General features: G+C 50.6%; 1 protein-coding gene across 1 annotated transcript in view; it reads left to right on the forward strand.

Annotated features, from left to right (window-relative positions):
• Positions 1-1,206: 1,206 nt before the first annotated feature.
• Positions 1,207-22,329, forward strand: part of Csmd2 (CUB and Sushi multiple domains 2) — a 535,133-nt gene continuing 514,010 nt past the window's right edge. Inside the window, exon 1 of the mRNA XM_076862996.2 lies at positions 1,207-1,393. Within this exon, the coding sequence (XP_076719111.2) occupies positions 1,207-1,393 (187 nt within the window). The remainder of the gene's footprint in view (positions 1,394-22,329) is intronic.

Here is a 22,329-nt window from a genome sequence, read left to right on the forward strand (position 1 = left end):
AGTTTGGCGTAGACAGCTAAAGAGCCATCGTGACTGGCGGAGGAGCCCAGGGTAGACCAGACAGGCAGCCCAGTCGGGGTGGGGGATGGGGTGGCGACCTAAGCTGAGCCCTTGGGGCTTGGAAACCGTGGCTACTGAGGAGAGGTGGGGAATGGCTCAGGGCTTTGGGAGAAACTCGCCTGCTTTGGGGCCATGGCTGGGAGGGGGAGGAGGAGAGAAAGAAAGGTCCGGTTATTTGAGAATAAATTGTACAAGTAACTTGCACCGTCCTTCCACCAACCTCAGTCCCCACCCCCATCCCCGCGCACACAGGCATCCTTCTTGCATCCTCAGATTTTGTTTTAAACCTAGGGTAGGACCGCGCAGAGTCAAATGAACGGGTAACCCACCCCAACCCCCCCAAACACATCCACCCTGTTCTATCAATTCTCCAATTATCAACCCTTCCTCTGCCTATGGACGCACGCCCTTCTCCTGGGATGGGGTAGGACGCTATTGTGAATGGGGCTCCGAAGCATCATCCCGGCCCAAGATTGCAAGTTGCAAAGCCACCACCCAAGATTAGCTCCAAAGAGCCACGACTTGGGAACCGCGTCCTTATTTGGTTACCTATTCCCAGACAGTATTCCAATTCTTAAACGTGGAAGAGGCGTGTGTGTATGTGCCTGTGTGTGTGAGTGCGTGTATGCCTGTGTCACTGTGTGTATGTGTGTACGTGTATGTATATGGGGGTACATTAACGGTAATCTCATAAATGCAAACCGGAGGACTGAACTTAAAAGAATCTGGTCAATTGTAAAACAAACAGAAATAAACAACCCTTTAGATGTAATTTGTGGTTTATCTGGAGGTGGAGGTGGCGCTGAAGAGGAACCCCCACCCCCCAATATTTTTTCCTTGGCTGCGCCTCCACCCCCAGCATTTGGAGCGGCGGAGAAGCGGCTCCGGAGTGATTAATCCGGGGATAATTCACCCCCCCCCGCCCCCCGGCGCGAACCCTGCGAAGCGGGATTGGAGCGAGTCATTTCCGAGAGCGCAGCGCGCCTCTCCCCGGCCGGGCGGACACTTGGTTCATTCCAGCCGCAGAAGCTCAGGGCTCCCGCGTACCGGGATTTTTTCCGAGCAGAAAAAAGCTCCAGAGCTCTCCTGACCTCCTTTCTCCTCGGCGGCGAGCGGAGCCTCTCCCTCGGCGCTGCCGGCCGCGCCATGCCGCGCTCGCGGGGACGGGAGCAGGGGCGCTGCGGGTGCCCCGCGGGGAGAGCTCGCGGCGAAGCCGGGATTTCGGCTCTGGTGCCGGGCGCCGGGAGCCGCTGGGGCCGCCCTCCGCCACCAACGCCGCCGCCGCTGCTGCTGCTGCTGGGCTGGGGGCTGCTCAGCGCCTCAGCCGCCGCTGGTAAGTCTGGCTGCGCCGGGGAGCCGGCGGCCACTGAACGCCCCACCCGAACCCGAGCCCACCCAGCCTCGACCCGGTCCCAGTGCCTTCCCCCGCCCCCACCCTGGTCTCAACCTCCCCCTCCCAATTGCCCACCTCCTTCTCATCTACGCCTCTGCCAGCCCCTGATCCTCCACCCAACCCTCCACCACATCCTCACCTCCACCCTCACCCTCATTGCTTTCCCCAACCTCAGCCGCAACTTGGCTGGATTCGGCCGGTGTGGGGGCCTGGGAGACAGACATCCCCGCCCGGGGGTTGCGGGGCACCAGGACCGTGGCTTCAGTTTCTCTAGCCTCCCAGCCCCCGAGGTGCCAGGCTTTTCGCGGATAAACTTTCCCGGAGCCCTACTCCCCCTGCTCCGGATTCTGCTTGGCACGCCTGTCCTGGGGGCTGGAGAGGAACGGCGCGCCCCTTCAGCGTATCCGCGTCTGCAGGGTCTGTCCTTCCCTGCCCCCGCCCATTTTTTTCTTCCGACTCAAACCCTTGCCCCCGCCGGAGCCGCCCGGAGACTGCGGCCGCCATCCCCCTCCCCAAGCGTCCCCTCCCTTCGCGCTTCCGATCTAGGAGGGGGGTGCAGGTGGGCGCGCGCCCACGTCGGGGGTCCGGCGCATTATTTGCAAGAGGGCTTAGCTGGGGGCTGGGGGGTGTGAATAACGGGAGGCGGGGGCGGGGGTTGTGCCCAGGGCGGGGGAGGAAGTGTCTCCTCCAGGCTCCGCGTCGCCACATTCCCCTCGGTTCCCACTCCGCGCCAAAGTGCCCTTTCCCGCGCCCTGCTGCAGCCGAGCGCCTGGGCTGCGGCAGCGCCGGCGCGGGCGGCGGGACCCGCTCCCGGCAACCGAGTCCGGGAGGGCGGCAGAGCTGGCGGGTGCGGAGAGTCCCGGAACTTCGCGATGTCTGGCTGCAGCTTGCAGCTCGTCCTAAGAGGCACTCGGACCTTCTAGGGAACCTAGTCCCCAGTGGAGCCTACTGGCCCCAACTGGTCCACTCCCACTTTAACCAAGGCACCTTCGAAGCTCAGCTGTAGCCACAACCTAGAAAGTTCCGTATGTCCTGATGGGGAGCATCCAAAAAGGGACGCCTGGAGCCCCATTTCATTTAGCCCCGAGGCTGACACCCACTGGGGAAGAAAACCCGAAACACCTGCTGCCAGGGGTGGGGGGGGGGGCCTGGATCCAAGGCACCTCCGGCCTAGTGTGTGTGTATTTGTGTGTGTGTGTGTGTGTGTGTGTGTGTGGTTGTTGTTGTTGTTTCAAAGCACTGATTGAATCTCTAAAGGTTTTGGCCTCCACCTTCCCCAAACCCCTGTGCCCCTTCTTAGAAAGTGTGCCCCTCTGCTAGCAGGACAGTGAGTGGTGGCTCCCTGGCCCACTGGCTCCAGCATCTTGTGAACTGTCTCCGCAAATTGTGTCGCCTTACCCTTGGCCGCGTTATATTGGGGTTCCAAGTCAGGAAGGGCGCCCCAAGCCAGTCCTGGATTATCATTTCTACTTGACCGGACTTTCTTAGGTTCTCCTAAGAGTCATAGCCACTGACACCCAGAGAGGGGCGCCCGTGATGCATGCGCTGGGCTGCTCTGGACTCGCGCAAGCACACCCACACCCACAGCAAGGATGCTCACACCGACGCTGCTGGTCGCACAGACTTGCCACAGGGATGGTGGTGGGTACAGCTGTTACGGACCAGTAGGATTCTAGGCTGTTTGTTCAGGCGAGTCCCCTCTATGATTTAGCTTACTGGAGAATTACTCCATATCTGGCTGGATTGTTTTTCTGGTTAGGTTTGTCCCTGCCCCTTGGGCATAGCATGCCCCTGGGGAGAGAATAAGGCCTACTCACCAGAGAGCTTGCCCATTGCCAGCGGCCCTGGAATCTGGCCTTATAGAGATCCATTTGCTTGCAGCTCTGTGGGTAGATAAGTTGGGGTTGTGGAGGGAATGAGGAGGGGTAGTAGCCCCTTCAGGCCCTGCCCTGGCTTCCAGTGCATTCATTTCTTATAAAACCTTTCCTACATTTAAATGCTCCGTCTGGCTTTACAGGCTGCAGAGATTGGAAATGGACTTGGTAACAGGAGATCCGCAGAATGTGGAACACATTCATTTTGTGTTTGCTTCACACTGTTGACTTTAAAAGATGCTTAGGACTCAGCCTGCTCCCTTCCTTGACTTAGGGATCAATGGCTGAAATAAGCATGAGGATTTGGGAAGCCCAGGCTCATTGCCCACCTTTGCCTGCTTCTTTCAACACCTCTGAGCCCTGCCTCCTTGAAACCTCCATCGGTTACCTGTTCTCCCACTCTCCATCAATAGCTCTCTCTCCTTGGAACACCTTTCTCATGGCTTCTAGACAGGTACATTTTAACATAAGACAAGACAGGGAGATTTCTTGGTGCCCCTAATCTCTTTTAACCACTATCCCACCCTTTCTGACTTTTACTGTCCGATCCCCTCAAAGATGTCTTCACTCACTTTCTCTACTACCCAGCACTCTCTATGGTCTGCTTTCTGTCCCCTAGGACTCCACTGGAACATTCTAGAAGAGAACCCTGATAACCACCAATATTGTCAAATCCATTGTACTTTTTCTGTTCTTTTTATGATATTTTAAAAAATTGTCGATGGACCCCTGTTTTCATTTATTTATATGCAGTGCTGAGAATCGAACCCTGTGCCTCACACATGCTAGGCAAGCACTGTACCACTGAGCTACAGCCCCAGCCCCACTTGGTCTGTTCTTATCTTCCTTTTTGTGACTTTAAACCTTTTGGGTCATTCCTTTTAAAATTTCTCTTTCTTGGGCTTCTGGACATTGTTATTTTCCACCTAACTCTTAGGTGTTCACCTCAGTGTCTAGTGCTAACACTATTCCCCTCCCTGAAGTATGGTGTCCTGCAGGATTCAATTCCTTTTCCCTTTTCCCTGGGTGAGCTCATCCATGCCCATTTCTTCCACTACACACTCTGCAGCTTCCAGACAGTTCTCTCCTGCCAAGACATCTCCTAATATATGTCTCTTGGCTTCTTGGTCCATGGAAACTCTGGATCCAGACAGCCCATACATCTAGTTGACTCCTGGACATCTCACCTCCACATTTCCCTTCCAAAACAAGCTCATTAGCCTCTCCACTAAGCCTCCAGAATTTCCCAGTTACCCAGCTCAGAACCTTAGAAATATCCTCAGCTCCTTGCTCACATTAGGTGGCTGCCACTTTCTGCCCATTTTATATCCTCGGTTATTCTCAACTGTAGCCACCTTTCTTTGAATGAAGAAGCTCTGAGCATTGGGAGGACTATGATGCAACCCATCCACTTAGTAAGTAATTAAAAATAGAAGTAATATTAAATTGCAAATATAAAGAGTTCCAACAAGTTCTGATTCCCCCCATGCCACTACCTTCATGGCTTAAGAACAATCGAACATCAAATTTGCATTTTAAACACGTCTCCTGCTTTTCTTGTCAGCTAAGGGTGTGCTTTTAGTCTGCCTCTTGCAAACAGGAGCATCAACTGTCCCAGTGTTCAATTACACTACAAACTGAATGGTTCTAAAATTATTTATATGTCTGCTTTACCTGTTAAACTGTGAGCTTCCTGAAGGCAGCACCTGGCATAGAATTAATGATTGATGGTTGGCTGTTAAATCAGTAACCTGATTTTGCTATTTTTTCCCCCTTCTTTGGACAGTTTTCCAGGGACCATTGAGGCTAAATCAGGAGTTTGGGGGGTCATGGAAATCAGCTGGTTTCTGAAGACAAAGACACTTGGTCCCCAGTTGCCTGATTTCCATGGATTGCTGAAATAGCTCCCTAGATTTTTGAACTGATGCAACAAGTCCTTGGCACCCACACCAGCATGCCAAGGAAAGGTAATTAACTGTAACTGCTCTGTCACCAATGTGTGTATGGAATTTCCATTTGCCATCGAATTGTGGGCTTATGGCTTGGGAAAAAACAAAACAAAACAAAACAAAAACCAAGCTGCCTATCATTCGGCAGACAGTGCTGGCCATATCGAGGGCTGGTGATCACGTGACCTTGTTGAAGGGGAGACTTTGAATCATGGGCAAGAGGACTGGAGAACCAGATTGCAGGGTATGGAATGCGGCAAGGTTTCCGTTGGTCCAGAGGAGTCCAGCAGGTGGCCTCAGCAGCACCACCTTGACTTGTGAGCCTGACCCGCCTGTGTCATCCTCACTGTCACGCCAGCAGGATTCAGGGAATCTGATTGCTCAGCAAAGCCACATGTTCCTTGTTGGAGACCTAGCTGATTGCCGGACGTCTCTAGGGCACAGGTTCTCCACCTGCAAGGGGACAAGTCTTTCCTGTTATGGGAAGGATTCTGAATCAGATGCAGAGGGCCCAGCCCCATACCTGCCTCATCCCATGTACCCATTAAATGGTAGGTGGGGCTCAACAGGACTTCATCCAGGAAGTCTGCGTGCCTTGAGCATGTCTTCCTCATGCCCTCCTTCTGCCTACTGTGCTCAGAAAGCCGTGCTGGGTGCCCAGGGGAGTGACCCTAATAGCTAATGCTTCTGACTGTCTCAAAATCACTTGCATGTATCAACTTAGTCCTCACCGCAACCCCGTGAGGCCAGAGGTATTATTGCCCTAGTTGACAGACGAGGAAACAGGTCCAGAGAGGTCACATGATTCATCCACACAGTAAGTGTCCTGGCCCTGGTTTCGCCCAGGTCTGCCTGACTGCAAATCCCTTACTTGGAACCACATTGCTATTTGACTTCTCAAGGGACTTAGTAGGTGCTGCTCCCTTGAGATCCTTCTGTCCCCGTCTCTTATGCTGGGCTTCTTCTTCTTTTTTTTTTTTTTTTTTCTTTTTGACACTGGAGGCCTGCATCCCAAACTTCCAATCTTTAAGCAGCCGTGGTCCATCCCTCTCTACCTATGCTCCGCCTGCAAGGGGACAAGTCTTTCCTGTTATGGGAAAGATTCTAAATCAGATGTAGAGGGCCCAGCCCCATACCTGCCTCATCCCATGTGCCCACTGGATGGCAGGTGGGGCAGAGCAGGACATCGGAGTCATCCAGGAACTCATCCAGGAAGTCCCTCTCTACCAAAGCTACAAAGTCACAGTTGTTTCTAGTCCCAAACACTCATCTTGGTGGAACTTGGATGTGGGCTCTCATGACTGTCCTCCTCCCTTTATTCACCGTCCTTCTGGGATTCTGCACTTTGGTCAGTCTCTTCCTTCCCTGAAGTATTTAGTATTTAGCCTTTGGTCCCACATGACAGGGGTCCTAAAATGCTGGAGGCTCCTGTCTTCTGCTTAAAGGGAGTCATTCTTCAACGAGAGGCTAGGAGTTCCTGTGTGGCTACCACCAGGAAACCTGTTAGGGACGTATACATTTGGCACCAGCCAGGAGGAGTATTAAGGCAGTTCATGTCAAGTCCAACATCAGAAAAAAGTGCTGTGCCTACCCTAGAGCTGCTGGGTGGCTGTACCCATGGGGAGCAGAGGCCTGGGTGGAGTGGGGTTCATGTCCATGACTCTGCTCTTTTGGAAAGCTTCCACACCAGAAATGGCCTTTTACTTTCTATGTATTTGTTTCTGTATTGTTGGAAAATTTTCAAGTGAATTGGTCTTGTAAGGGGATGTCAGTCCTGTCCTTGAAAGTCATTATAAGGAACTTGGGTGATGCTAAAAATAATGTATGTATAGTTAAATTACTGAGAGCATCAAACACCTCTTAGAAATTTACTTGAGAATCTTCAGTGTGGTCTAGAGCAGAAAAGAAAGGCTCACATTGGAGCACAAAATAAAGGCTCACATTGCAGCACAAATAGACTTTTTCCCTGCTACCGTCTCATTTATACTCAATTAGGTGCAATTATAATCCAGAAACTTCAAAAAAAAAAAAAAGTATGTGTCCATCTTCTAGGTTTTCAGATAGAAACAGAATCTAAGTTCCATTATTAAGTAGCTACATCTATTTATTGATTGAAAGTAAGCGAGTGTGACGGTTGCAACTTTAAAGGGAGGAAGCAGAGACTTTGAAATTTAGACCATTTGAGATACAAGTGTATTATCAGAATGCACCGGCATTTTGTGCAGAATGATTGATGGCTCTTCCTGAGATGAGCAAGTGTGGTAGAGTCGACTCAGTTCTCTGGAGATTCGCCTTCTGGTTGCTGCCTTGACTCCCAGCCCTTCCCCAACCCCAGCCTGAGTCCCACTGACTGCCCTCCAGTTGCACTCTCCATTGCAATTTCAGGAGTGGAGGTCAAGGATGGAGAGAGATTGGTGAAGCTGGGTGATGATGTGTGGGTGTCTGACACATTACTTGCCAATAAGAAGGAGGTGAAAGTTTAATGGTTTATTTTAAATCCATGTTAAAATGTTCTTAGTGTGAAAATAGCCATCTTGACGATAGCAGCCCTACCTCTGAGGGGCCTCCTGTCTCTTGTCATAGTGCAGACCCAGAAGGGTGAGCCCTAGAGTGGTCAGGAGGAAGGCATTTTTTAGCTAGGGAGTCAGCAAGCCAGTCTCCCAGCCTTGCGCATGCCCCTAACAACCTATGTGGCCATGAGCAAATCATTTCATCTTCCTGGGTCTGGGCACTGGGTAAAGGAGGGCTTGCTGAGTTTCCCAGCTCTGATCCATTCTTCTGCTCTGCAACCTGTGTGACTACTCCCCGTAACTCCAAAGGGAGGAAATGAGCCATCTCCTTCCCCAGCTTATAAGACATCCTGGCTGCACCCTCCTCCTGTGCTCCTTCCCAGGAGGCAGCACTGTGAGCTCAGCATGGGAGAAATGACTGCTTGGGCTTCACTTTCATGATCACAGCCATTGGAATGGGGTCGGGGCAAGAATTGACCTGAGACCCTTGAATTCTAACAGGATGAAATTTGCCTACTCTTAGGGACCAGTGGGATTCATATCTCCTATGACATTTTGTTCTAAGAAACATGGAAAGAGGAAAATATCACAGGGATAATCTTTCTGAGTCATGTGGAAGGCACAGTTGCTGTTCCTTGTCTTCTGTAAACCACCCCTCCCTCTCACAGGAGCGTAACACAGAATGACTCCCACCCCTTACTCTCAGTCCGTCACACTCTATGATCATCTGTCTTTGCAATAGCCTTTCTTATCTTATTTAAAAGTTTTCCTCCCTTCATCCCCGATCCTAAGGCTATTGCTTCTCTCCTCCAAAAGGTACTCAGTCTTGAAATATGCATGGATCCTTATAAAATATGTAGGGCTGTTTTTGTATGTATGTATATATGTGTACATATATATGTATAAATATGCCTTTTAAATTTCTATCACTGATATTGAGCTATAACATGTCATCTGGTTTCTTACTTTATTTGCTCAACACCCGATTTTGAAGATCTAGTTATGCTCTTTATGTGTGTCTAGTCTGGGGTTTCTAACTCCTGTGTTGATTGTAAGTTCTGCATCCATTGAATTTTATGTCTCCATTCCTGGGACAGATCCCTGGAAGAACTTGACAGCTCTTTCCCACCTTGCCTGAAGTTCTGAAGAATATCCTTGTATGTGCTCTCTTAGGATCCTGTTTGGAAATAACTTTGAGCTATGCAAATACAGGATTGGGATTCCTTAATTATGTTAATTCTGTATATTTGTTGTATAGTGTTTTCCAGAACTGCCATCGCAGGTTCCAGTTCTATTAAGAGTGAACAAGATGGCTGGAGTGGTAGCTCAGTGGTAGAGCTCTTGCCTAGCATGTGTGAGGTATTGGGTTCGAACCTCAGCACCACATTAAAAATAAATAAATAAATAAAGTAAAGGTATTGTGTCCATCTACAACTAAAAATATTTTTTAAAAAAGAGTGTACGAGAGTTTCTCTGAATTCCCATATCCTCATCAATACCTGATATTGTCCTCCTTTCTAATTTTACCATTTTAACAAGTTTAAAGTGCTGTTTTATTGTTTTAATTTTCATTGCTCTGGTTACTAGTAAGTTTGAATGCCTGCTATATGCTTGTTATCTCTTTGAGTTTCTCTTTGTGTGAACTGCTTATTCGTATTCTTTGCCCATTTTAAAATTGTATTTCCTGTCTTAATTTAAAAAAAATTGTTTTTGGTTAATTTGAAGAAGTTCTATTTATTTTCCAGATATTGTCATCTGTCAGTTTTAGAGGTTACAAAGAACTTCCTCAAATTTTTCATCTGTGTTGTTTGTGGGGTCCTTCTTTAAACAGAAAGACTTCATTTAGATGAAGTCAAATCATCCAGTGTTTTCGGGGAGGCAGAAGTAGAGAAATACATGAACGCTGATGAACTGGGGACAGCTAGGTCCCCAGGCCCAACTGCACCCTCTCTCTTGCAGGACTGGTCTCTGTGTGTGTGCTTTGAGGAACCCAGAGCCTTCCTGTCCCTCCTGGGCTTCCAGATCCTACAGAAGTTCTCTATTCTGGCTCAAGGTCCTGTGCTGTCTAAAGACCCCAATTAAAGTACAAATTAATTAATCATTGGATGCTACATTTAGAGAATGTGAGGAATTACTCAGTCCTTCAAATTTTATGTATATTTTGCCAGAATAAAAAATAAATGAAGAGGGGCTACTATCTAGATTCGGGGACGAGGGGACACATCTAGGAGAGCAATCTGTGGCGGATACACTTGAGAATCAGTAGTAGTGAGCAGATGGCGGGGAGGGGAGCGGGGGATGGGAAGAGCCCTGGGCTGGTGGGCTATCTGTGGAGGTGCTTGGTTGAGTAAGTTCAAGGACTGGGAGAGGTTCCTGCTACCTGAAAGGCAGCGTGAAGTCTGGGAGGTTTTGAGCAGAGCAGGGGACGGGCAGCTTGGGTTGGCTGGGAACTGCAGGTCTCTGAAGGAACAAGCAGACAAGAAGGGCCGGTGCTCTGGGGCAGGCAGGTCTTGGGGTGGGTACTTGGTGCATCATCCCAAGAGGGCAGCAGGCAGGATTGCAGGGAGTCCTGCCATGTACCCTCTGCTCTGTGCCCTGTCCTCTTGGAGCTCCTAGAACTGATAGAGTACGTGAAACCCACTCCATAAATCGTGGATCATTCTGCCTCAGCATGAACATCACAAAACTTTCAAGAAACAAAATAAAAATAGAAAACTTCCCTGCTTGGGGCTGAGGCGGCCTGACATTTCACCATTCTGTCTCCAGGGAGACCTATCGTATTCCACTGTGTTGGGGCCACAGGAGTGTGTGCCTCTCCCCAGCTTGATCTTTCTGCCTGTCTTCTTTTCCTTCCCTTCTCTACCAAACTCCTGTTCCCACTGCCTGCCCCCTCTCCTCCTCGGGTTCTCCTCTTCTCCTGTCTCACCACTTCCCTGGACTCCAAAGCTGTTCTCCTTCTTTGTAAAGTCATCCCGCTTCTCACCTTCAGCCTCACCATCAGTTACAGGCTCTTCCTGAACTTGACCTTCTTGCCTGCACCCCCACCCCACTCAGGACCCTCCCTTCCCCAGCCTGTCCTCATTCAAAAGCTTCTTCAAGTAGGAGCAGGAGTGTGGTTGCAGGAGGATGACGTGGACCAGGATGGCTTAGAGGGAGCAGCCCAGTGAAGGCTGAGAGCAGCAGGCCCTGTTTTTGGGGATTTGGAGTGATGTCAGGGTCCCTGCTCTTTAGCAGATTCTCTCTGCAGCCTGCATTGCCATCTGCAGTATATCTCAGGTTTCAGCTCCCCAGGACTGAAAGAAGCCCCTGCCCACCTGCGCTCCTCTGCTCCCCTACCCCCTTGATGACCCTGCCTAAGGAGGAGCAGAGGAAGGGCTCCAGTGGCTTTGGAGCTGAGGCTGCCTCCACCAACCTGTCAGCCCACACCTGGGCTGCTGGGTGCAGCAACCCTGCTTCCTTCTTCTCCCTCTGCCCCTCTTTGATTACCAGCCCCAGCACTGGTGGTACTGGGGACCTGTCCCCAGAGGCTGTAGCACTCTAGAGGTGGTCACCAGGATGACCAGGTTTGTGTTGATGAGATTAGGCAGCCCCCCAGAGGAGCCTGGAAAGCGTTAGCATTCCTAAACTGCTTAGTGCACTTCACAAAAGGCCAGTGGGTGGGGGAAGGACAGCTGGGAGCTCCTGAATCACTAAGTCCTTCCTCCAGCCCCGGATTTGTTAGGTGAGAAATCAGGACGCTCAGGGGAGTCTTAGCCTTAGCTTCCTCCGTGTGCTGATTCCCATTATTCTAGATTTAATACTCACGGAGGAGCGGACACAAAGCGCCAACATGCCACTTTCCCTGGGCCTGCTGTGAGGGGAGGCAACTGGTGGTTTAGGACTGAGGGGGCAGGCAGGTGGCGGTGGCCAGCCTCAGGGTGACAGGGGTCCAGGAGGAGGCGCTAGAGGAGGGCAGCCAAGAAGCTCAGATTCCAACCCTTGTCTCATCTTGGCGGGAGCAGGACCCAGTCCCGAGGGAGGAAGCTGCCAGGGTCACAGCGCCCTAGTCCAGGGAAGGGGCATTTAGAGAGCCTAGAGTCCCAGAGAGGAGCCAGGGACTCAGCAGGGAAACTGAGGCACATGGCCAGTTATGTAAATAGGAATGCTGCGGCAGGAAGTACAGAGACACTGGGTGGCCTGTGGATGGCACTGGTCCACCCAGCCATTCATTCCTTTATCCTTCCAGGAAGTGAGCTAGGGACTATTCAGTGAGTGCCTGGGGGAAGTGGGTTCCACTACCAGACAAGTTTGGGGAACAGTGGTCTGTGGTTTCCAGTGGTCCCAGGGTCTCTCCAGGAAGTTTCTTGGAAATGCCGTCTCCTAAGCCTTACCTCCTACCTATGGAAGCAGAATCTGTATTCTTAACACAATTCCCATGGATTTTTAACATGATTCGCGTGCGTTCTGTGAGCATGGACTTTGGAGGAAGGCCAACTGGGAGTGAATCGTGGTTCTGGTTCACTCTGGGCCTCAGTTGCCACAGTGTTCAGGTGGGACAAAAATCCTGCCCTTGAGGTCACGCGTGTAAAGGTCCATGCTTGCCAAGTGCCTGGCTCAGAGCTTGCCTCTCTCCTGTCCCTGGGTTCCAAGGTCTCCTTCATGCCCACTGAGGGAGAAGGTTTGACTCTTATTGTTCACTTGGTGTCCCTAGCGCCCAGGACAGGGCCTGCAGCCAGGTAGGCACATTGAGGATTGTGAATGAATGAATGATTGAAGAATGAATGAATGAATGCCCATCAAGCTGTTGTCAGCTCAGACTGAACACCCTGGATGCTGCTTTTGGGAGCCTCAAAGAACAGCGAGTTTCCCTTTCCCGTTCTCTGTTGCTGCACCCAGTCATGGCAGATTTCCTAAGGCGAAGGGTTGCCGAGAGGCTGGGTTAGGGGGTGGTGGAAATTTCTGATACAGAGCAATGAGCCAGCTGCTTTGTGTCAGCCTAGGCATCAGGAAGACTTGATTGCTGAAATCTTTGGTTTGACCATTTTTATAATTAAATATTATGGGGGATGTTAGCCATTAACACCTTAGTAAGCTTGAACTGGTAGGTTTGGAAAGAGTAGGGTTAGGTAGGGTGTTAAGAGGGTAGACCTGTGGGGATTTGGACCCCTCCAATATCCTTGGGCCTCAGATTTTGAAATCAGAAGTTAACCTGCACCTCTCTTTCCTCTTGCCTGGCTCTCATTGGCCCCTTTCACTAAGCTCCATCTCTGGTGTCTCTTGGCCACTCTGGACCCCAGGCTCCATTCTGGCCCTTTCTCATGTGTGGGGCAGCCCCCCACCCCCACTACTGAACAGCCTCCTCTCCTGATTCCCAGAAAGGTTGATGTTAAGGGCAACATCTGGGTGGAACTTGCTGCTGAATTTGTGCAGGGAAGTGGTGAGAATCTTGTACCCCATGTTCTCCGGGAATATCACTACTCTACTTGACATCCCTGCCCCAGCCCCATATCTCTAGCCCCACAATTTCCTTTAGTCCATGAACATACTTTATTTGCATCTTTAAAGTAAAATTAAAAAAAAAAAAACAACCTTCCGTGACTCTGCACCCCCTTTTGGCTCTCACCCTGTCTCTTTCCCATCCCACCACGCCTCCTGCAGGGTGTCTGCCAAGTGGTTTCTCCGTGCCTGTCATCTGGCTTCCACCCTCCCACTCCAGGGGAAGCGCTCCAGCCCAGGGCACCACCTGACTTCCTATTTACCAACTCCGAGAGTCTCTCTTGGCTTCTGGACCTTCACAGTCTGGCCCTCGCTGCCTCTTGACCTTCCCACTGTCCTTCTCCGCCTCCCCTGTTCAGCATCTGATGCTCTCAGCACTCCTTCCCACTTTTGCTTTCCTCTAATGCTGGTGCTGCCTGGCCTTTAGCCTTAGCCCTTTCTTTTTATTCTCTGTTTCATTCCCTCCTGTTGACACTGCTGTCCAAATGCTGATAATCTCCATATTTAGGTCTCCCAGGAAGACCTTGTTCTTGGATTCCAGACCTGCATACCACCAACTGGTCCACCAGCCCACGCTCAGTGTGCCACAAATGGAATTCTTCCTTCCCCTTGTCACCTATTTGACTCACTCCCACCACCAGCATTTTTACCATCCCAGACTCTTGTCACCCACCTCAATCAATTGCTTCAGTAGCCATGCATCTGCCTGAGCTAGGAATGAGGGATCATCCTTGAGTTTCACCCCACCAACCCCCTTTCGCTAGCCAAATCTTGTGAACCTTACCTTCCAAACAGTTCCTCAAGCTTCTCCTGCCTCTTTACTGGTGCTGCTCTGACTTGGAACTCATTCTTCTCCCAGATATGTGCAGCCTGCACTCTTGCAACTGTGACAGCAGATACAGTATGCTCTCCACATCTGTTTTGGGTTCCTCCAGCTGTTGGCCCACACATCCATCAGAGAGATACAGGGGGCAGGGGGGCTTTCCTCTCAGGGATGCAAGACAGAGCTCAAGGAGAAGTTGGGACCCCTTGAAGAAGTGGCAGAGAATCTGAAGCCTGTGGGATAAGGGTGGCCCTGGAAGGTATTTCACTGATAGACCACTGACGCCCCTTCCTTCTGGGGTTTCCAGAGATTGTGGTGGGTGCAAAGAACCTTAGCCAAATGGAAGGTGAAGTATTGATTCTTTCATTAATAGCTGGGCTTTTTTTGGATACCCCTCAAAACACAGGTCTTTGGGAGCATCGTATTGGAGAGCATGGCTCCCTGAGGTCACATGGTGCTTTCTCTTCTTCTCCCACGGGGAGTCTGATTGTAGGAACTGAGCACTCAGAACAGAATTAGGCAGGGTTAGCGCTAGGACTGGGTCTCCACTTGGGCCCACTTTCCCAGGTAGCCCTCAGCATGTAAAGGATGCTCTACCATCGCTCTACCCACCAGTTGCAGATAGGGCGGGGGCATTCGTGGGAGGACAAGAGAAAGAGGTGCACTGTGCACTGCCCAGGAGCCCCCCTGGGCATGGGTGGGGAGGAGGTCCATGGGGATGGGGACAGGGGCAAGACTCCTAGATGTCTCTCCTGTGCTGGACACACCCAACATTTTTATGGCTATGCCTGCTCTGCCGTCCTCTGAGTCCTTTCCAAGAACCCCGTGTTTCAAGGCACTCTGCACAGATGCAGATTCTTTCCCGCATTTTTATTCCCGTTTCCCAGCTCTGTTGGCATAGATCAGCTCTCCCTCCTGATCCCACTCACCCCGCAACAATTGCAGGGAGCCGCTGCCAGGGGGGCGGGGCCAGGGTTCATTAGAGTTCCCAGAGGTTGGTTGGGTTCACTGGAGACTGCACAAGGACACCGGCTGGTCCCAGCAAGGAAGGAACAGCCCGCAGTAGCCATGGGGCCCTTCCATCTGCCTTTCTGCTGTTCGGTTCCCGAGCTCCAGCTCCCTTTCTGGGTCCTCTGCCTTCTTCCATCCCCTGTGTATCGCGTGACTTGAGGCAGTGAATTGTTCCCTTTGCTGACTTGGGTGGTGCTGTTCTTTGGCCCTGGGAAAGGCACCTTCTTGGACCCTCATTCTTCTTCCCTTTATCTAATATTGAGGCACCCTCCATTCATTCCCCCCAACGTGCCTCATTTCCATTTCCCCTTTCAAAGCAGTGGGCAGCTTTGCCAAGGGGCTACAGTTTCTCATGCAGTCAAGCAGAGGGGCTCAGGGAAACCAACATCCCTTAATTGTCAAGCCTCTGGGGTCCCTGGAGGGCCATGGCTTAGACCCACCAATCAGAATGGACAAAGGGCAGTGTGACCTCACTGATTGGGAATTGTTCCAGCCCGAAGCAGACACTTGGCATTTATTTGGCCTGTGCATTTTGATCGCGGATAAATGCAGTTTCTGTTAGGCTCTTTGAAATATTGAAAATAGCTCGCAACTCTCGTTACTGCCTTTGAAGACCCTTAGGGGCCTGGGAACCCCAAGCAGGGAACGTGCACGTGTCCAAGTCCTTCTCTACACCCTCCCACCCCCATGCCTTTCTTTCCCTCCCAAGTTGGGAATCAAGTGAGTGAAAAACACAAGAGGAGTCAAATGGAGAGATCAAAATGCCAGCTTTCTAACCGATAAAGCCAACCGGAGAACGTGGCTTTGGGTATGCGGCCAAAGGAACCTCTTAATACATCACGCTCGAAGGAGAAACTTCTGTACCTATTCCCCAGTGAAGGGGTGGCCTGAGGTTTCCCTCATGGGGCAGGGGCTGCCGGACAGGTGCAGGGAGGTGCCAGGCAGGTCAGGGCTGAGCTAAGCATGCCAAGGTCTTTCCTCCAAGCCCTGTTTGCACAAGCCACTGCACCTTGGATGGGGAGAGAGGGGAGATCACAGAGAGACTGAAGAATGTGTGTGCTCCTAGCCCTTTGCCCTCCCCGACATGCAGTGGCCATCTCTCCCCTCTCTGGAAACAGGCTGGGATGCACATTCTCTCTTGACATTGCATGGTGGATTGGGGCCCATGGAGGTCACAGCACCTGCTGCAGAGGTTGGCCGGGCAGGCAGGCCCTCTCCCATGCGCTGGGGAAGAAACAAGGGCCTTAGGCTCTGCTGTCGATGCCAGCCAGCCCGGGAGGTTTCTCGAAGCCCTCAGGCAGACTAAGAGGAGATGTTGACTAAGATGTTCATCATCTGGCTCGCTTATCTCTGTGACATATTTAAATAAGAAAATAAATTGATCATTTTTCTTTTCCCCTTCATTGTCCCCTGGAAGAGTAAATGGAGAATGTGCTGCGTGCAAGTGAATTGCGAGGAGCGGGACCACTGTCTAGAAGACAGCGCGCTGGAGTCAGACCTGTAGAAACTGATGGTGGATCAGGGCCGGGCACCAGGCATTTGCTTTGCAGATGAAGGGACCAAGTCAGTGGAGTAGCAAGTCCAAGGCAAGAGGAGCCAGCTGGGGAGGACAGAGATTATTAGCACGAGGCTGCAGCCTCGCCAAGACCTTCCCCTTCTTTCTTCTCCCTTCCTTCCATCCCTCCCTCCCTTCTTTCTTTCCTTTCTTCTTCTCTCTTTCTTTCCTTGGATGCAGCCATCCATGTATCCATTTAGCCAAGTCATACTGGGCTCCCACTCGGTGCCGGGCATAGTCCTGGGAGACAGAGCTGATGGAATGCTGTGGCTGACCTCATCATCTACCTCTTCAGCTCTGGTCATTCTAATACACCGCCTCTGGGGTGGACAGACAGTTAAACAGACGATTTAATTTGCTGTGTGATGAGCACTGTGACCAGTCCTTGCATGGGACTAGGAGGGGGTCATGGGAGCAGAGAGGAAGAGCAGGAGTCCAGCTGAAGGATAGCAGAGATGACTTCCACAGGGTGGCCGTGTTTAATTGACACCTGGAGGCCCAGTGGGAGTTGCTCTGGGCAAGACAGAGAAGACCAAACCTCAGTATATTTCACTGGCATCCACTGTATGCCCCGAGAGACTGCTGCTCTAGGGTGACGTGTGCTGGGAACTCTAGGGCACCCGTCGGATTCTGACTGATGACCTTGAGCACATTGCTGTACCCAGCCACTGTGCTAGATGCTTAGGATGTGTTATTACACTCTGTGGTCCCCAGACCCTACTGAGTTAGGTAGTAGAATTGTCCCCATTTTATAGATATAGAAACTGAAGTTTGCACCCACAAAATGATTTGTCCAAAGGTCACATGGCAGGGAAGAGATGGAGCAGGGTCTAACGCTACCACCCAGCAGGGTCTCTCCCTGGTGTTTGCACCACAGTACAGAGCCCAGGATCTCTAGATGGAGTTCAGCACTGGTGCTAATCATATATGATTTCTCTAATAACAGCAGCAATTTTATTCATATATATACATACATATATATATGAAGTTCTTACTGTTAGCTCTGTGCCAAGCATTTCCTGTGCTAATATAAATCTTGTGAGGTCTGTTGGATAGACAGCATTATCATTCCTATTTTGCAAGTGGGAAAACTGAGACTCTGAGACTCAGTGACGTTTGGTATCAGCTCAGGGTCACACATGATGGGTAAATGTGGGAGCTGCCTGACTCCAAAGCCCCAGCTGCCCGGCACAGCCTTATCGACTTCCTCTTCGACAGCTTCACACAAGCACGAGGAGAGAAGGGGCCATTCTCACTCACGCCACCGCCACTGCCATCTCGTATTCTTGCCACTTTCGAGGCGGTTTTCTCGCCCGTGTGAAGGGGACAGGTGTTCTTGCCTGCCTTAAACAGGGGTGGGGGTGGCTCACCAGGGCTTGGCAGACACTGGATGCCACTGGGCTTGTGAGGCACTTGAAGCTGAAGCTGAGAATTGCTGTCTCCCCAGCGGTTTGGCAGCTGCCGTGTAACCGAGTTGTGCAGATCCTTCGTCCCTGGGAGGGACATGCCAGTTGCTCATGATGTGGAAAGATAAGAGCCCTTTTGTAGACTGAGGGAGGCCTTGAGGACAGGATGGCCTGTCTCTTCCCCAAAGGCCACGACAACTAAGGGAGGCTCAGGAAAGGTGCTCAGGGGCACCTCGTTTGCAGCCATCGTGAAGTCTATGGGCCTGGTGACAAAGGCACAGGGTTACCAAGGGATGGACACTGCCTGCCTCCAGGAGACATTCTGGGAAGACACATGTGGAAACGGCCACGTGCAGTGTGGTACCCAGGAGCCAGGCAGTCACCCCGGACACCTCTCTTTCTCTCCTTCCTCTCTCCCCATCGTGAGCAAATCCTGTTGGCTCTACCTTCAAAACATCAGGATCCCACCCACTCCCACCACCCGGCGCCTAAGCTGTCCCCTGCCTTTGCCCAACGCCCCCTGGGAGCCTCTTACTGGTTGCTTTCCTTCCACTTTCACCTCTTGCCATTTTGCCTCCACCCCAGCAGCTGGAGAGCTTTGAGCCACATCAGGGGGTCACGCATTCCTCTCCCTGACAGGGGCTGCCGCACGAGTCAAGGTCTGTCCCATGTTCTCATCACTGGGTTTCTTCCTGACTCCCCCTGTGCCCTACCCCAAGACTTGCCCCAGTTTGCTCTGCTCTGGCCAGGGGGGGCTTTGCCGCCGTTGCGCAGACACACTGGGCACGCTCTAATAGATCTGGGGCTTGCCATCCCGTGGGTAGTCCTTTGCTCCTATCAACCCTTATCTTGGTGGAGGTGACATCTTGTTTTGATGGATGTCACCTCCTCAGAAGCCCTGCTCGCCTCCGTTGTCTCCAGTAATGCCTTCCTTTTCTTCCTCTACCCTTGGTGACTTCATAGTCCTTTTAACCACCCAATAAATTTTCTATGCTTTTTTTTTTTTTCATTTAGTGTCTGTCTCCTCAAGTAAGTTCCATGAGATCAAGGACTTTGGCTGTCTTGCTGTCCATGGTGTGCCCAGCTCCTAGACAGGGCAGGAGCCACATGAATATTCACGGGGTGTTGAATGGAGAGACGGCCAAGGCTCATGGCAGCCCAGACAAGGAGCTTATGGGAATGGGGGGGGGTCATTGTTGGGTGCAGGGACATCAGAGGTGAGATTTAAATGTGCAGCAGGCAATTTTCAGGGGTAAAAAGGAACGAGGCTCCCAAGAGGAGCCTCCAAGGACCTGATATTTACAGGACTAGATGGGGGGGCCCCAGGAGTTGGAGTGGATCTTGTGTGTATGGCGGCTGGGGACAGGACATGAGTTTGAAGAGGGGAGTAGGTGGGAAAAGAGGGGGAGGATGTGGAAGCTCACTGAGAAGTGACTCGGAGCCCAGCCCTGCATGAGAGCTTCGTGAGTCTCCATTGGAAGTGGCTGAAAAATCATTGCCGAGGACCTCAAAGAAGAGTGTTAGACATCTTTTCTGAGGACAGGATGGGAGCATCAGAGGGGCTAGACTCACATCCCGTCCCTGCCTGGACCTGGCCTGCGTAAGAGACTCAATGCCCCCTTAGGCCTCAGTTCCCCATCTCTAAGCCAAGAGCAGCAATCCCTAATCCACAAAGCCTTTGCACGATGCAGAGACGATGTGCAGGGAGCACCTAGTCAGGCCTGGCCTGGTACTCGGTCATGGTTGCCAAGGTGACGGGGCCTGCTGAATTCAATGGAATCAGTGACACTGGGAGGAAACGTGTTTTTGAAGCTCTTGACAAGGCCTCAGTGCTCTTGGTCCTTATCTGCGAGGGGCCGTGCCTTTGCTCAGAGACTGCTCTCTCTACCTGCTGCCTTACTTCAGGCCCTCAGAGGACCACGCTCCCTCTTGCCTGTGCCTGGGCCTTTGCACATGCTGATTCCTCTGTCTGGAGGATTCTTGCCTCTTTTTGCTTCAAGAATCATGACTCAAGTTTGGTGTCCTCCAAGAAGCCCTCCTGGACTCCCCCGTCTAGTTCAACCTCACGGACTGTTCCTTGACCTTGGATGGCTTATCTCACTTGATGATTGGACACTGATCAAAGTCAAAAATAATTTTTTTTTTTCTGGTTCTGGGAATCCCTTGCGCCCCCACTCCCACCCCCAGCCCCAGGATAGGAGCTTGTGTACTGAACCACATCCCCAGTCCTTTCTGTTTTTTATTTGGAGACAGCATCTCACTAAGTTGTCCAGTCTGGCCTTGAACTTGTGATCCTCCTGCCTCAGCCTCCCAAGCAGCTGGGATTACAGGTGTGCGCCACCACACCTGGTGCAGTCATTATTTTATTGTGGACGAGATCTCCTCCACTGGACTGTACACTTCAGAGGGGGGCAGGGACTACGCGTGGCTTTGCTCACTGTCCTGTCTCTGGGACACAGATAATCCCTGACAAACAGTAGTTCCTTCATTTAATGTCAAGAAAGACTCGAGGAAGATAGAAATGACATGTGCAACTGTAGTGACCTTGTCTTGTCCTGTTCCAAACAAGACTGGGAGCCAGCCTAGCTGTGAACCTCACAGGTTTAGGAAGGGTGGCAGTTTTTTTTCTTTTTTTCCCCATAACAACAACAGCAATGATAAATAACACATCTTCAGCACTCCAGTCACTGTGCTAAGCACTCTGTAGACATTACTTCATTTAATTGAAACGTCATTATTATTGAGTGAGAAAAATCAAGATGCTGAGAAGTAAGTGTAATATGATCCAATTTTAAAAAGATAAACACCACCAAATTCTGACTATCTACATAAATGTGTCTATGCAGTAAGTTTATGTTTGCATATGATTTTAAGAACAAGAATAAAAATACAGAAAGATGCAACTAGATTTTAGGATGGGGTGCCTAGGAGTGTGTTAGTAAGTGATATGAGGAGGGGAGGTAGGAGGCGAGGGAGAGAATGCAAAGTGTAAAATAATAAAACAGAATGCAAAATGGCACTAGCATCCCAACACACATTAGAACATCATACTTCTGCATTTATGCAAGATTACCTATGAATGTGTACGTAGAAAGAAGCATAAAAATTTGTTCCAGAAAAAAAGGCTTTAGGCTGGCAAGTGGAGAGTGTGATGGGCACTTCCACTAACTGCCTGTAGGAGTGTAAATTGTTACAAACTTTCTGGAAAGCAAGTTGGCAATAGGCTTTAGAATATTCACATGTTTGGACTCAGTATTCCATTTCAAAGAATTTACCCTAAAGAAATAACCAGAGGAGAAGTCGACCATCTATGTATAAGTTGCATAGCATTCTTTTTTTTTTAAATATTTATTTTTTAGTATTTGGCGGACACAACATCTTTGTCTGTATGTGGTGCTGAGGATTGAACCCGGGCCGCACGCATGCCAGGCGAGCGCCCTACTGCTTGAGCCACATCCCCAGCCCTGCATAGCATTCTTTAGAGTAGAAGGAAACATGGGAATTAAATAGCCAGCCACTAGAGAATGGTTAAGGAAACTGTTATATCAACAAATAAATGGAAGTCTCATGACCATAGACCTGGGCACACTTATTATCTCTGTTTTGCAGATGGAAGAAACAGGCTCATGGAGGTGAAGTCAGTTGGCCATCGAAACACAACAGTTAAATGCAATAAAATTGGAACCTCTATATATTTTCTAAGAATCCCTATCCTACTGTTAAAGCTTGTGATCAGCGTACAGACTGTTGTTCAAGTTCCACCCCCAGGGAAAACTGCAAGCCCCAAAGTATAGGGTAGACGCCCCAAATCCTTGGAACCCTGATCTGGGACCAGCCCAACCATGGTGTGTGGAGGAATCCCCAGGAGGATCATCAGAATGATCTTGCTTCTTTTAAATGAAGTAATTTATAGAAAGCCTTTAGCCGACACTTTACACAGAGTTAACACTTAGTAAATACTATAATTTAGAATTCACATGATCATGATTTCTTGGCTAGAGAATCTGTTAGGAAAAACAGGGGTTTCCTTCTGTATCTTTCTGAGTTCTTCTTCCTGGGTTACCTTGGAAATTGCCCTCTTGCTCGTAGCTTGTTGGAGTGGAAAGAGTCAAATCTTTTGAGTCAGATCTGGGTTTGAATTCCCAGACTCTTTCAACAGCTGTGTGATCCTAAATGAATGACTTGATTTCTCCAAGCCCCAGTTTCTCCTCTGAGCCTCTCTGCCCAAGCCAGAGAGTGCAGTGAAGGAGCATTTGGATGTAGATGGAAAGCA

Source organism: Callospermophilus lateralis, chromosome 7 (genome assembly GCF_048772815.1).
Source record: "Callospermophilus lateralis isolate mCalLat2 chromosome 7, mCalLat2.hap1, whole genome shotgun sequence".
NCBI classification, from domain to species: Eukaryota; Metazoa; Chordata; class Mammalia; order Rodentia; family Sciuridae; genus Callospermophilus; species Callospermophilus lateralis.